This window comes from Bos grunniens, chromosome 14 (assembly GCF_055505025.1).
Source record: "Bos grunniens cultivar Pamir isolate PY7600 chromosome 14, Bosgru_T2T1.0, whole genome shotgun sequence".
In the NCBI taxonomy this organism is placed as follows: Eukaryota; Metazoa; Chordata; class Mammalia; order Artiodactyla; family Bovidae; genus Bos; species Bos grunniens.
Window position 1 is genome coordinate 9,967,709 of NC_141178.1, and position 16,728 is coordinate 9,984,436.

A 16,728-nucleotide genomic window follows, 5' to 3' on the forward strand; every position below is an offset into this window, starting at 1 on the left:
ATTAATCACACTTTGGCAAAGTAAGTGTTTAACATCCCACACATCTTTAACTAAATGTAAATGCAAAGTGGTCCTCTTCTGAAGACATCTATTCTCAAAATAATGCAACGGTTCTGGGTGATGAAACTATAAATCACGTTCATGTGCCTCTTTTAATTTTTCTCTATTTTCCAAATCTTCTAAAGCGAGCATGTATTACATTTTTGAACCAGAATAAACAATAAATATTACTTTCAATACAAAGAGAGTGCTAAACAAAAGATAGAAATGTTTTTGACCTTGATAGCAATTAAACTATTTTTCACAGCAACAAAAATAAAACAAAAGATTCGTCTTACTATAAATTGTGTGCAGGGTAGTCTTCTCATTAAGACGGATTAAAACACTTTCAACAAAATCCACCAGGTGGAGCAAATACACAGCAATAATAATAAAAAAACAAAAATCCCAGAATCTTTTCATCATATTCCACCCTCCCCCCTGCCCCCTGCCACAGGACTTTTCTAACAAACTCTCCATTTCTCTCTCTCCACATTGAAAATTAGTAAAATCTATCCGTACATACTAATTTGCCACCTTTATAAACAAATTCAAACTTACACAAAAAAGATGTTTAACTACCACTGATTCCATTAAAGTTTTCATTCCAAAACTGCTTTATTTGTTCAAATAATACCCAGCACAGTGTATATGCTTTTATGACAATATAAATTTTTAAATTACTGTTTCATTCTGACCCTACTGGGTTTCGTGGTCATGAACCCCCTTCTCCTCCTGCTTCACAAGACCAAGCAGCAGAATAGAATGTAATTCTGTACATTCTGAAATACACCGAACAGTAGTTAAAACCTATAAAACTCAACCGAATAATTTTTACTCTGTATGGAAATTTCACTTCTGACTTTTACTAAAATTACTCTGAATTGCAGGCACCAGACTACTAAAATTTTGGAATACTGTGGCTTTTTTTATCTGTTATACCAAAATGTCCTATTTTGATTCCTGATGATAAATTAACACATGCCCACGGTTACTAATAAATTTTGGCGTTTCCCTTCTCCTTTCTGGAGTAATTCACTTCCTCTCAGTCTCTTTTCTCAAGGATCTGCTTTTTTTCTTACTGTTTTCACTCCACATTTACTGGGCACACTCAGCACGAGGCACCAACGCCACTTTCTTCCTACTTTGCTCTTTAATTCCTGGTGCCACCACCTGCAAGCCACAACTCTTCCCTAGACACTTTTCAAAGTCCTCCAGGTTTTTCTCACGTTATACACTCCCTGCTGCTAAGGCCTAATACTGTAACTGGCAGTAACCTTACTCGCATAATAAGAAAGCTCTAGGTAGATAGAACTTCTAGAAAGCTGAAGCCTGAAAGAGGGAACCTGAAGTTTGTCAGTGGAGGAGGACACCAGTCAGGAATGTTGACTGTGGCTTAAATTATATTTACATGTTTTCTTTTCTCATATTTATACTGATGTTGAAAGAGAAAGACTCTGAAAGAAATGCAGCAGGCTGATACATAAATAAACATGCAATGCCTGAGGATACACATAACACTTATGGCAGAGCTACTTATGCTAGTGCATAATAGATCATGGTGATGCCAGCTCCATCACAAGACGCACCAGGCTAATCCAATTATTTAAATGATTATATACTTTTTGCTGGAGTGGTAGACAAACACATAAAATATTGACATTGCTTCCATAAATATAATATGAAAAATAAGATTTGAAAATCGTTCCTACGAAACTCTCCTCTGCAAAGTCCCAATATCTTTATTCTTTGCAAAGAATGGAATCAATTTCCTGGAGCTGGGCTCCTGCACAACACAAAGGTCCACACAGCTCTCTTTACCTGCTGCAACTCCTATTAACATTAATGCGATGCACGCATGTGCATCTGAAGGGTAAATGCCCTGAAGTTTGCATGACAGAATCCTAGTGAAGTAGTTGGAAAAAGCAAATCACTGCACATGTATTCACACTTTCCCCTCCCTTTGCAGGAAATCCCACCACCACCACCTTGCCCCGCCCCCCCTCTGCCCCCCAACAGCACACACATTTCATCAGCCCACACTGTGGATAAAGAACCTGCTGGATTTTCTCATGGAAAGATAACATCTTGTTACACTCTAGGGATCTCCCAAATGGTTCCATCTCCAAGCATTCCTCAGAGTCTTCACCCTATAGGACTCTCAAATTGGCCACACATTTCTGTCCACCTAGTATTTCTTACCATCCCCAGCTACATCAAAGGGTGTGGCCCTTCCCACAGCAAATGTCCAAGTCGCCATATGTAAACTGCATGGAAAAGGAAAAAAAAAAACAATCTTCACTGTTCCGTCACTTTTGTTTAAAAAATGGACTATTCTGTTCTCATGGACAGATGAAGATTCCAAAACGGCCTCGTAAAAATAACCTCTGAATTACTAGTTTCATACCAAACTACCAGTGAATCTGACCCAAAAAGGCAACATGGGAAGGACAGTAAAGAACAAGAATTAGGAAAATAAGAACCCATTAACTGAGACCAGTCCTGCACTGGTTAACGTCTGTGGCTGCTGACAGAGATATGTGTTTCATGGCGAGGCCAGAGTCTAAAATGAAAAAGACAGATCTTTAAACTCATTAAAAAACAAAAAAAAGATCAGCACGTCTGTCAGCTTGGTCCAGAAAGAGAGAAAGAGAGGAGGGACACAGCACTGGCAGGAACCTCCAATTCCTGACCAAACCCTCTTCCACACAATGCCTCCAGAAAGCAAAGGAACCGGGGCGGGAGCCAGCCTGACGCTGGCGGACAGACAGGGCTGGCCGCGCAGGATGTCGGAGCGCCAGGCGGCCGCGGAGATACCGGGCGTTCACACACCCGCCGGCCGGCTGTTTGGCTCTTCAGGTAATTAAACGAGGAAGCGGGGTGCTGGGGGCGGGCCTGACCCCGAGGCTCCCCGGCGCCCCGGTCTGCAGACCGACTTCCGCGAGAACCGCCCGGAGCATCAACACAGCAGCTCTCTCCTCCTCCCTGTCCGTTTCCTTCTGCACCTCTTCCTAAAGCTGACCCAGAAACACATCCTCTCCACAAAAACAGCCACACCAGGCTTGGAGCCTCTGTGTGCTGCAGAAACCTTTGTGCTGTTCCCTGCCAGGACCCTCCAAATTTTAAAAAGAAAAAAAAAAAAAAATGCCCTCATGGCAGGAACTTCGTCAAGATTCATCTAAGCCAAATCTAGGTAAAAACGGGGGCATCTTCAGCAAGATGTGTTATTCAAAAAGAATACTACCCCGCTAATCATGTGTCTTCGCTTGCACCCGATTAAAGTAGGAATCTTTACCCTCAGAAAGCTCCCCAAGAAGTCAGTCATTTTGATAATCCAGTTCACAAATCAAACACTGGTTGGATGGTATAATGAATACTGTTCTTTTCCGTTTTGATAACGAGCATTATGGTAAGCAAATACCACCTATGGTCTGGTTTATTATGTCTCATCCAAAATCTTAATTTTTTAAAAAACTCTAAAATGTTTCTTCTCTACAAAGAAAGTCACTAGGAAAACTCAGGAATGTTAAAAACAAATCCCTTAAAAGATAAGAAAGTAGAATACACACATTAAGTAATGATTAGAAACATATAAATAATATATTCTTTCTTCATCTCAGAATCCATAGAGTAAAATATTGGCTGAAAGAGACAGAGACCAAAAGAGAGATGAATACAAAAGCATGCCTGCTTGTCTGTGTTCAACACAAAGAACATTAAATGAAAACAACTGGCACGCTGCCAAATTCCTATAGAGGCAAAGAGATTCAAATAAATTGATTTCACGCATCACACTGACCTGGGATCAGTGTGCAGAGCTACAATAAGCTCAAAGCTCCATGTGGGGTAAAGCCCATTCATGCTATCAGACCTCTCAAACATGACCAAGAAAGACTAGAAATAAATGCAAATGCTCTCAAACCTCAGCAATTTTGCTTAAGAAAATAACTCTCTTCTTTTCCTAATAAAGATACAAATATCTGGAGGTACACAGCACCATCTAAATTAAACGTTTTTATTTTTAAAAACACAAGTGTGGCTTTTGAAACGCATACAGTATCTTAAAAGTGGTACTAATAAATATCCCATCCCATGATTCGAGCATAAATACAAACACTTTGCAACAAGTTTCCTGTGTCATAACTGCTTCCATTCTAATGCCCGTGCATCTTTTAGATGACCAGTTAATTTTTTTATATGACAAATACTGGAGCCCTTCCTTAACGGTTTATAAGAGCAAGCTCCTCAGGCTGGATACCACTCCTGACTGTCCCAAATCTGCCCAGTCCTCACAAAGACACACAATAACAAGCTGTAGAAAACTGAACATTATGCATATTTAGGATATGCTTTAAAATACTGGGGGAAACACAGCAGCACTTTCCCTTTACATAAGCCCCCACCGAAGCTGGTGACTGTCCCTAAGGCATCATTGCTCTCCTGGCCTCCCCAAAGACTCAGGCTTGTCTCCTGGTGACCCCCGCCTGGCTTCAAACTCATCACAGGGACCAGACTCTCTAGCACCACCCGAGGCCACTGGCGCTTACTGCCCCAACTGTTCACCAGCTCCTAGTTCTTTGTTTTTTCTGCTTCCAGATTACAACCCCAAGAATCCAATGGACTCCACGTTTTTTGTAAATTTAAAGTACGTGATTTCTGTCTCTCTCTACTTCTTGGCTCAACCCCATATTTATCTATATACACCCTCTACCATCACACAAAAAAAGAAAAAACTAGGAGTAAACTTTTCAATGCCACATGAAACATAAAGAAAACCCAACAGTTATCAAATAGGCAAAGACACACAATTAGATACATATATGCACATATATGTGTGTGTACATACATGCGTATATATACTGTGCGTGGACACACACATCATTTTAAGTATGCATACTCACACACAGAAGAAAGAGAGAGAGAAGAAACAGCAGGGTGTTTTTGATACCTGATGCTGAGGCTTGGCATTTGCATATTGTAACAAACAAAATGCATTAACTTGTTTTAAAATATGTCTCTGTCATGCATTTTTGCTTTAAATGTGAATCTTCCATGCTGCAATGGTCACAGAGATATGCCACGTGACCGGAAGAGAGCATGGTTAGAATGGTGTGGAGGTGGGTAAAGACCCTGACACTACATACCTGCAATACACGCTCAAGTTTTAAAATCCAATTTTATTTTCCAATTTGAAATCTGCACCTTATATATTTTGATCATACTGTTAAGCTGCATCCCCATACAGATACATAAGGCAGAAAGCAGAGAATTATATCCTCTGTGAAACAAAGTGCTTTCTTCTCATGGAAGATGAAGAGAAAGCAATTCTAAAGCAAGGGTTGCTGTTATTATTACCAGTTTGTTTCCTTTATGCTATTAACACCTTCCTTTCTACACTGGACTTGAGAAATCTTGTTGCTTTTTTTTTTTCCTCTTGAATCTCCCTCCCACCGCCCACCCATTCCCACCCTTCTAGGTTACTAGACAGCCCCAGTTTGAGCTCCCTGAGTCATAGACCAAATTCCCATTGGCTCTCTATTTACATAGGTTAGTGTACATGTTTCCATCCACTCTCTCCATTTGTCTCACCCTCTCCCTCCTCTCTGGACTTAAGAAATCTAATCAACAAAAATTTGAGTTCTCAAAAAATTAATTTTTAGTAACAATAGTACTTTGGTAGGAAGACAGAAGCAGAAGTGAGAGATGGATGTCTCAGCTACTCAGTAGGCTGAACTCCTTGTCTTCTCTTTTGAATTCATGTCTCTCACTAATTACGGTAGAAGAACATCCTAACAGGACGATGGGGGAAATGAAGACAAATACAGACAGAAACTAAATCATGACTTAGGTTATCTCAAAGGAGTCTAGAACTGTACAGAGAATCATTTCACTTTCTCTGGACTTTCAACAACAAAACACCCTCATTTGCCAATACCTTCTCGGAAACTTGAAGAACAAACCAGTATGTCTTCAGAGGAACCGCAAGAGTAGATGTTATGTGTGTGCTGGAGGTGCGGGTGGGGGGCATCTGTGTTTCCAGAACACTGGCCATGAACGGTAAATATTTTGCTACCCTCTTTTCCATATAGTCAAGCAGGCAGTCACAGGACTTCAGAAACCCCCTCCGAATCACTGGAGTGCCAACCAGTATCATAGAACATTTGCGCTGCCTCTCAACCCTTCCTAGGCACGGTTTGTCTTTAGTCATCTGTACTTCTGTTCCACTCCACTAAGCCTGAAACAGAGCTGGCTGCTGGAGGCATCAACTCTCTGAAATTCATAATACAGGCCTGTCCTTAATTATTAAATGTTGCAGACTTTAAGAAGTCACTTGCCAACTGGGAAACGGTTTACATTTTGTTTACGGTTTTCCTAAAGTTAGATATCACTTTTTTTTTTTTTAATGTGTCTATGGACACATTAAAATAAATTCTGCTTAGAAAAGGACATTTACCCACAAGTTTTTTTTTTAATCCAAATCAAACAGAAGAAACAATAAATTGAATAGCATTTTTCCCTCTTTAGTCAACAAACTGTTTCAGAAAATACCATCTCTAGTTACAATAAACACAGAAATCATGGCATAGTTTTTACTCTTTAACTCCAAGTACATCTTATAACAGATGCATTACAAAACATGGCGAGAAGCACAGCAACAAGAAGAGGGGTAAAAACAAAATTGGTACTTAATCATTTGCTATCAAACAAGGATCTCACAGCCAATCCCACATCCAAAGATTTCAAAGACAATTTCTTAAAATATGTAATACAAATTTTTTTATCAACCGGCACTACAAAAATAAAGGAAAATCTTTACAAGAATAATTTATTAGGGAAAAAAACACAAAAGATTAATTTTGGGCATGTAAGTAAATCACAAAGTCAAAATATTTGTCTGTTCCTTACCTTGACAATATTCAAAGTTCCCCTTTTTCCGGCAGTCACCTATTACTAAACTCAGTGCTCTCCAAGTGTTTCTTTTGACAGATATCATTCTCCACCAATCGCTCTGCTAATTTCCTCTCTCCTTTTCTGACTGGGACAGATATTATGTTCACCAGCCCAGAGATCAATCTTTTCTATTGACAACAACAAAGGGAAAAAAAACGCATATATCACAACCAGTCTGAAGTATTACACCCATCTACTTAAAATACTAGGCCAGTTTTGTTTAAGAAACAGATACAAGTCCTTCTAAATTTTAGAAAAATCCAAAACAACTCCCATTTTCTGATTCCCTCCAGGGCTCTAAACCCTCCAATCATCTGACTCAAAGCTGGATACTACTCTTCTTTCCTTAAGTTGGGTCTAAAACATACATACATCAATACCTTAAAAGAACACATTAGATTTTACCTGTTTTATTTTTTTAAAAATTAATCCGTCAGTTATAGTTTCTTTAGAAAATGATTTTAGACACTGCATTTTTTGTTTTATTTTTTTGGAATTTTACATGCAAGTTAAATCATATTTCCAAACAACGTGGTATCCCCATTGTTTCACTGTTCTGAAATTTACATACTGCCATCATTCCGAAACAACTGATAGCAGTGACTAATCATCTTTATGCAACCAACCAGTTTGAAAATATTAGTAACAACAATTGTTAGTGAATCGTTTCACCAAATAAACCAACTTCTACTACTTTTTATTTTTCCCTAAGCAGTCCAGATATTCTCATTTGTCCTGCTAGATCCGTCAGGCTTACCGTTCATTCATTCATTCATTCTCAAACGCCCACTATTTATTACTCACCCACTATTACTAGTACCACCACTACTCTGAATAGAACAAGTATTACTATTTAGTTCTAATAATCTATGAGATATAAATCTAGCACAATCATGCACATAAAGCAATAACTCAATAAATGTAAAAGAATAGATTTATAAAAGCAGTCTCAAAATATTACTAAGGCTATTACTGCCATTTTTTAAGAGACCAAACTATTCCCTAGAAATTGAAATTGCTGAATATACATGCTCTAATGGACATAAATAAGCAGATTCTATTATTTTTTAAAAAAGCAAACGCCCTTTATACACAATGACTCTTCTATCATGTAATCAGTTGTTTCTCATTCTTAATGGCAAAATTTAAATATATGTATATTGTAAACAGAAGATAAATAAGTGCTATTAGGAAAAAGAAGAAAATGGACACTTTCTTAGATTTGGGTATGATTTCTGATATTTAGTGCCTCAACAACTTCAACAAAAAGCACTGGAGAGCCCGATACAGTAAATCCTACCTGTGTGGGCCATATTGAACAATCTCCATTAAACAAATGAAGGAAGCCAAGTACATACAAATCCCCTAGAGTCTAAGTCTTTTTCCTCCTTCTCATGACTGCTAAACACCAGACTACTGTCTGGGTTTATTATCAAAAATTGTATAGTGGGTCTCAGTTTTGAGGCACATAAAACTACCATGTGGATAAACTTTTATAAGATAAATCTCTCAATTATAACTGATCTCCCAGTATAGAATATTTTGTTTCACTTTTTAACTTCCCATGTGTCTGTTTTAATCAGAGTATTCTGAAGTGAATGGAGAAAAGTTGGCAGGAAGATAGTGTTACAAAGTATTTCAAGGGTACATGTTTTTCTTAAATGTTAACATGGCACAGATATACATTCAGGCACAGATATACATTCAGGTAATGCACAATGTAAACCTCAGTTACCCCTGAGGATTCTTCCTACTCAACAGTTCTTACATATGAAACATTATACCACAGAAAATAAGATAATTCACCTAAAAAAAAAAGAGGGGGCACTTCAAAATAATGATTGGAATATTACCTTTGTGCTTCATACCTCCAACACAATAAATGATCTTTTGATATAAAATAACAATAAAATGAGTAACGGTAATGAGTACTAAAGAATACACATTCAGATTATTTGTGATACTTACACACTAAAGTCTATATCACATGCAACTGAAATTTCTCTATCTTTAATATTGCTTTGTTCCAATCCTCAGCCATTAAATCTGCAAAAATCTCATTATGAAGCAAACATACACTGAGACCAGTTTAAAAGCTAAACTCTACCAAGAGTAGAATGCCTCAAACAATTTGTAGTTCTACAAGAGTGTTATTAAAAAGGCTCAACATGTTGTATTACCATGGAAATTGTGGAAAACATACATTCCCAAACAAATATTACTTTTTCTCAATGGTATGAAGTAATGAAAACCACATGTGTAAATCTGCGATCCGTGCAGTAGTTCAAGCTGCAGCTAATAGAAAATACAGAAAGTGAACTCTGCTATATAAAGGATTCTTGTTACAGAAATATAATGTGAAAACCAGATGCAGACAGAAAATCTTAATCACAGATGGGAATGTAATCACTGGCACACAGAATACTTTTTTGATCAATCTTAACCATATGTGCAATGTATTTATTTTCTAAGGAATGCAATAACTTGAGAGAACCTTCTATTTGAATTCAGTTAACCTCATATTTATAATGCTTTTATCTTACTCCCCCATCCCTTCAATGTGTACACTGAGCCAAGGTTTTAAAAGGAAGAGTTGCTGGCCTTGGCAAATCCTTCTTGTATCAGTTTATCTTTCAAAGTTTTAATAGGATGTAAAAGACTACACACATCAGACTCAACCTCAAAAGCGATCAAGTGCAATTCCCCATTTCTGTGTTTCTCAATCACTGCCAGGAATCCTTTCACTGCCTAAACACATTTCTCTTTAGAATTACATCAACACTTGGGGCATTTTTTCCCTTAGTAAATAAGACACAGCTATTTCAAAAATGAGGATTTAACACACCTCTTTTTATCAGTCTGAAGTGAATCAACTCTTAATTTTTCTGTTTCCTTTTCACAAAAACATCTTGTAACATAAAGACCGTCCCTTTACTTTAATAAAAATACAATTAGTTTTCTGTTCCACAAAAGGAACCCGCAATATCATAACCGACTTAGAAAACATTTTATCTCAGTAAGCACAGCCCCTAGTACTGGGCTGTAGCCTACACCTGTCAAGGCCTCCACAGTCTCATTTGTAGGACAATTCTGTATCCCCCTGGTTTGAAACAGCCTCACTTAGGACTACATTCAACTTCTAACAGGAAGTGATTGGGACACTGTTATTGGGGTGTCCCTCATCAGAGGTCACATGAACTAAATTTCAAGACTCCAACTGCACAAGATTCCTTAAGCTTCTATGACACATACTCATCCTGAGTCTCCTTCTTTCTTCTAACTATTCACCCCCTGATATATTCATAGAAACACATAGTCCTTCTTCTCGCCTCGTTCTGACATTCAAGACCCACCATGATTTGGCACAAATCTGCACCTTTTCAGCCTCTGCTCCATCCATCCCCTTAGAGGGTGCAGCTCTTCAGTGGATAAACTCCCACAGAATGCAACATCTCATCTTTATGGATTTGTCCATTAACTCCTCCAGACTAGTGGATGACTAGCTTCTTCTCAACTCCGGTTTCCCTCAAGTGTGACCTCAGAGATGGTTTCCCTCCCGTCCAAAGTAAAGTCTCTCCACGACCAGCAACACCGCCCACCATTCTCTCCAACATTGGTTTAATTGTCTTCATTGCATTTAACACTACGGTGAATAATCTTACAACTGTTTCTATTGTATGCCTTGTACTCCTCAACTATAAGGTCTATTACAGCAGGGGTCTTGTCTGTTTTGCTCATTACTCTATCTTCCAAACTTAAAACTGTACTTGGCACCTAAAGAGAATGAAAGAAATGAATCCCACCTAATGAAATGCTATAAAGGTCCAATTCACACCCAATGACCATCACAGACATTTCCGTGACCACTCTCAAGGCCTACGATCATTCTTTCTTCTTTAAACTGTAACAGCATTTATGGTCTATATCAGGCTGGGCAACCTTTATCTTCCAGATACTGTTCATATGAGCCCATTCCCATCAATACTGTACAAACACAGGCCGCTACGGACATCACGCAGCGCATCCACAGCGAGAAGCCAGCCCTTCCTCCCAGAGGAAGCGCTAGGGAACCACGGTTAAGGACTGCAGGTAGCATTAAGTCCATCCAACCTCTAAGGTTGTTACGCACAGACTTATCCCCCAGTTGAGTTTACCAGGTGGGTTTCCTGCTCTGGAAAGGGTCCCATCTTATTCTCCTTCTGTCTTCAGATCTTACCTTGATGCAATATACGCATTTTGTTGTAACGGCCATGAGAGGGGCCAGGTTTAATCAACAGTCTTCAAGGCCAGTGCCTGACTCATAGAAGGAGTTCACTCAATACTGGCTGAGAGAACAAAGGAATAAAAAATAACTTATACCATCTTGTCTTTCTTCCAGCTTCTTCCTCTTATTGTCATAAAGCACCATCTTAAAATACTTTAGATATAAAAGATTAAAAAATTAAACAGAAGGCAGGTGACCGATCTATGAATTATTTTTAGTCAAGGTGACAACATAGGATGATCAATAAGTTAACAAACCAGGCAACTGAAAATAGTAGGAAGCTCCAAAATTTCTCCTCTGCTATAGATATAATCTTCAATAAAATAAAACCTCCCAAAATGACTGTTCCTTACCTACACTGACCACTTAGAAGCCCACTCCACACAGATGGACTGGAATCTCAGGTCTTAACACTTACGAGCTATTTGACCTTGAAACAAGTCACTTAACCTTTCCAAGCTTTAGATGTAAATCTCTACAACAGGATGATTATACCTAACTCACCAGGATGAAAGAAGAGATAATCAATTGAGAGCAGAAAGGAGGCAATACCTATTTTAATTTTATCATTTAAAGCATTAAAGCACTAGGTCACTATTCAAAAATGACCTAGTGTAATCACAAAATCTCTTCCGAAAGTCACTGCTGTGCTAAATTATAATCAGTCAACAATACCAAAATATGTGGATGTAAGCTGCAGGTCCCTAAACATTTTGCAGTGGAAAAAAATAAAGAAATAACCACAAGCTAATGTTTTGTGATTCTTTTCCTCATCTAATTTCATCTGTGGAAGATCACCTAGAGGATAAGCAAAGAGAGAACCAATTATTTCCAAAGATTGGTTTCTCCAAATAAAGGCATCTGTTCCATCCCGGAAACATACACATAAAAGAAAAACAAGACTTTGAAAGTATATGCATTCGTGGTTGATGGCCACATGGCTAAAAAAAAAAATCTGTGATTGTCCAACTGCAAATATGGTCTGGTTGCTGCTGTTCCTCAACAGCTGATATCTCTCTCTCTCCTTTCTTCCCTTTCTTTTCTCCCTCTCTTCTTGCCTCAGAAACGTGTAGAGCTGTTGCTATAGTTCTGTACTCCAAATGGTAACTTTTCTAAGTACAGTGAGAAGTTTTGACAATTTTCCATTTTAATTCCCACCTGCAGTCTCTGTGGCTGGCCCTGTCCACAGGTAAAATGAATGGGATGTTAGGATTTAAAGACTTCCAGCGAAGCGGTAGTGAGCTCTAGAACAGAGAAGCCTGGGAGTCAGAAAATCCTGGTTCAGACCCCAGCCCACCACTCACGCAGGGTGATCTTGGGCAAGCGAGGAAGCCTCTAGGAGTGACTTGCAAACGAGCTCACTCACAGGTGAGTATTAAATAAGGCAACATGTGAATGTCACTCCCTGAAGGCATTCACTGGACCTCCTCCACACATACATCTGGCAAATTGAGAGAGAGAGGGAGAAGGAGTTAGAGTATTCGGGAGCAGTTCTCAGCTGAGATCTGTCCAGAAAACAGATATGGCAACCCAAGGAAGGACCAACAGGAGCCCCTGGCACCTAAGGGGTCAAAGGGGGACTTGGAAGAAGGAAAGCTGGGAGTCACAAAGATGGTTTTTAGCTGATCCAAAGGACAGTTCCAGCTCAGAAATATGTCCATGCATACAACACTCTGTGTATAATTTCGGGGAGCTCATCCTTTACAGAAAGTACAGTTATGAGCCATACGGTAAAAAAAGAAATAAAACAGGTTAAAATATGCATTTATGAACACGCAGGTGACGTAAGCACTTCAGTTTGCCCAGGGCTGCTATACATGGGGGTGCTTTTCGGTTGCTAAAACTTAAAGCTAAAATATGGTGGCAATAAACTGTACATTCTATGATATGAGAACACAATGAAAAGGGAGCAAGGGGGAAAGGGACTGGGAAAGAGATGACATGATCTTGCAAACAAAGATTTCACTTTGGTCTTAGCAATGAAATATTTGAGGACAGTATTAAGTAAATAACTGGAATTCAAGGCAGGAACTTTCACCAAATATTTAATAAAGCATCAAAAAGTACCCCCAACTGTTCCAAGCTCCTACCTTTAAGGAGTTTACAGATCAGGAGAGAAGTCTGAATCACATGGATAGCAGAAAAATGTTAGATGTGATAAATTCTATCTTTGAAGAAAAGATAGAAGGTATCTTCTTCAAGGAGATCAAACCAGGCCATCCTAAAGGAAACCAGTCCTGAATATTCATTGGAAAGAATGATGCTGAAGCTCCAATACTTTGGCCATCTGATGTGAAGGACTGACTCATTGGAAAAGACCCTGATGCTGGGGAAGATTGAAGGCAGGAGGAGAAGGGGAAGACAGAGGATGAGATGGTTGGATGGCATCACTGACTTGATGGACATGAGTTTGAGCAAGCTCTGGGAGTTGGTGATGGACAGGGAAGCCTGGCGTGCTGCAGTCCATGGGGTCACAAAGAGTTGGACACAACTGAGCAACTGAACTGAACTGACTTGAAGAATAGAGTTCATGGAAACTTGAATAGTTTCATTAGCAAGACAGGAGAGCACAAAGTGGATTCCCTGTAGAAACAAGTCTTAATTAAGGCTGAGGTGAGGAAGGCTAGCAAATCAGGGGCACTGTCTAACTTGAACATCTGTATATCCCCCCAGGTATTAAACAGGACCACACTCTCCATTAAGTATTTGCTGAGTGAAGGTGACTAAGAAGGAACAGCCACACAGAGGGGAAGATCCTACAGGGGGCTTCCAGAAGAGAGTGGTGACCAGTTGGAGAGTGGTCAAGTCAGATGCCAAGTACAAGCAAGTCTTTCTGAAATGATACTGTGCTTCACACACATCATCTCACGCAATCCACCTGACAACCTTATGGGTCATGCCATTATTATCCAGCTGAGAATTATTTCAAGATGAAGAGTATGAGTTTGAACAAGTGGCAAAGCATTGGGGAGTTGGGTCTCTCTACTTCTCCACTTGACTGCTTTCTAGTAGAGAAGAGAAGGGTATCACCTTCCCCAAAGGAAGGGCAGAATCCCAGAACCATCCATCCCAAGCTGATGCTACAGTCTCTAACTTTACAGTGAGTAAAACAGGTACGAGGTCTGCAAAACACTCAAAAGACCAAGAGACATGCAACAAAAATTCTCCTTCCAACCCCCAACGCCTCAGCCTCACTTTCTTCCCATGGTGCAGTGCAAGCCGCTCAGCTGTGTCCGACTCTGTGACCCCACGGACTACACAGTCCATGGAACTCTCCCGGCCAGAATACTGGAGTGGATAGCTTTTCCCTTCTGCGGGGGATCTTCCCAACCCAGGGAGCGAACCTAGGTCTCCCGCATTACAGGAAGATTTTTTACCAGCTGAGCCACAAGGGAAGCCCAAGAATACTGGAGTGAGTAGCCTATCCTTTCTCCAGTGGATCTTCCCGACCCAGGAATCAAACCGGGGTCTCCTACACTGCAGGCGGATTCTTTACCAACTGAGCTATGAGGGAAGCCCCTTCTTCCCATAAAGCAAATACGATTATCAGATTCACATGCACACTTCTCCCACAAGTGGAAGCTTTTGTATTACTTTTGCACTACCTTTTTTGTACAAAAGTACCATACTATATATACATTGCTCCCTGCTTTTTTCATTTCACAGTATTTCTCAGGAATGATTCCATAGTAACATATATAAATTGGTCTCATTATTTTAAAAACTACAGTTTGGTTACAGAGGAAAAAAGTCTTAAAGATTCAATTCTGACAGCTTTTATCCACAAACTCTGATTTCAGTTTAAGTTCAAAGTGTAAAAAGAATTGCCAGTGTTTTCAGATTCAACAATACTAAACAAAGCACGGTGAAAGTCCCTGAAATAATATTATATTGGTGAACCAGACCCTGAAAGTCCTACATTTTGTTGTTGTTGTTTCGTCCAGTAACTAAAATTCTTTAAATAGGGGGGACAATTAACAGAGAGCAATTTAATCACAAGAATTGAATACTGCCCCTTAACATACAAAAGGGATTCCTTTACTTTTCCAATAGGAGGCCTGCATTCTAAAACAAAAGATTGTGATCCCACACATGGTAGTATTTTGTTTACAGTCTCCTGATTGTGAAATACACAAAGATGAGTGTATCAATTTTAGTAATATTTAAATTCATTTTTGTTCATCTAATTTAATGTGTATTTGGAAAATGTCACTGTGTGAAAAAAGTATTTGATCTGCAGACAAAGATTGGAGCACTGAATGAATGAAGGTAGGTTCAAAGGCTCCCTTGAAACTCCTATCCCCCAAGAATACTGAGGAGAGTCTCAGACACACTGCTGTATAATAAGCACAGCCTCCACCCAGCCATCAACTCCCCTTTGACTCCTTACTCTCTGGTCCCTGCCTTCTCTCCTTTACATATCAGAATTGAAACAAATTTTTATAAATTATTCCCTAAACAAAAGTCTAATGCTTGAGATACTTAAAACAGACAGGCTAATCTGGTGGAAAGTTAAAGGTCCAGATCCAGCCCTCCTGATCACATTTTATTCTACCAGGTAGCCTGCAAAATGGAAGAAAACTCAAAAAACAGTTTGAAATCCATGCAAGGAGCCAAAGCACAGAGGGAGCCAAGTCCCAGGACAATCAGTAATCTATCCTCCATGCAAGCACTACTCTTTAAGGAAAATCTACCAAGTGACAGCCCCATTAACATTTCCCAAAGTAGCTGGACCACAAGAGATACCCAGTTGGGTTCTGAGGCTGCTTTCTGGAGGCTGTGACTATATGAGTCTATGAAGGGTAAGTAAACTGTCCTTTAAACACTGATAGCTCAGTTGGTAAAGAATCCGCCTGCAATGTGGGAGATCCCAGTTCAATTCCTGGGTCAGGAAGACCCCCTGGAGAATGGGTAGGCTATCCACTCCAGTATTCTTGGGCTTCCCTTGTGGCTCAACTGGTAAAGAATCCACCTGCAATGTGGAGACCTGGGACCGATTCCTGGGTTGGGAAGATCCCTGGAGAAGGGAAAGGCTACCCACTCCAGTATTGTGGCCTAGAGAATTCCATGGACTGTACAGTCCATGGGGTCACAAAGGGACAGGACTGAGCGACTTTCATTTCCCTTCACTGCCCAAATTCTGGCAAGCTAAATACAATGGACATCGAATCTGGGTGGTCCTCACTTCCCCCTCTCTAAATTCAGCCATATCCAAGTACTAATTATTTTTCTTTGCAATGTCTCTAGCATCTGCCTCGGAGAAGGCAATGGCACCCCACTCCAGTACTCTTGCCTGGAGAATCCCAGGGACAGGGGAGCCTGGTGGGCTGCCGTCTATGGGGCTGCAGAGAGTCAGACACAACTTAAGCGACTTAGCAGCAGCAGCAGCAGTATCTGCCTATTCCTCCTTGTCGCACAAACCCATTTCTGGCCTTTTTTCTACAAATATCTAACATCTAAACTACTGCAAAGTC

The 16,728-nt window shown here is 39.8% G+C and overlaps 1 protein-coding gene across 10 annotated transcripts in view; it reads right to left on the bottom strand.

The window, feature by feature from the left end:
• RUNX1T1 (RUNX1 partner transcriptional co-repressor 1) overlaps window positions 1-16,728 on the bottom strand; it is a 157,448-nt gene that overhangs the window by 123,941 nt on the left and 16,779 nt on the right. For 2 of the 10 annotated variants that reach the window (XM_086335247.1, XM_086335245.1), the window contains exon 2: window positions 6,946-7,118. The exons of 5 other annotated variants lie outside the window; for them this stretch is intronic. In XM_086335247.1, the coding sequence (XP_086191373.1) occupies window positions 6,946-7,033 (88 nt within the window). In that variant the 5' untranslated portion in view covers window positions 7,034-7,118. 3 more of the 10 variants (XM_086335246.1, XM_086335254.1, XM_086335249.1) reach the window with 3 other exon arrangements.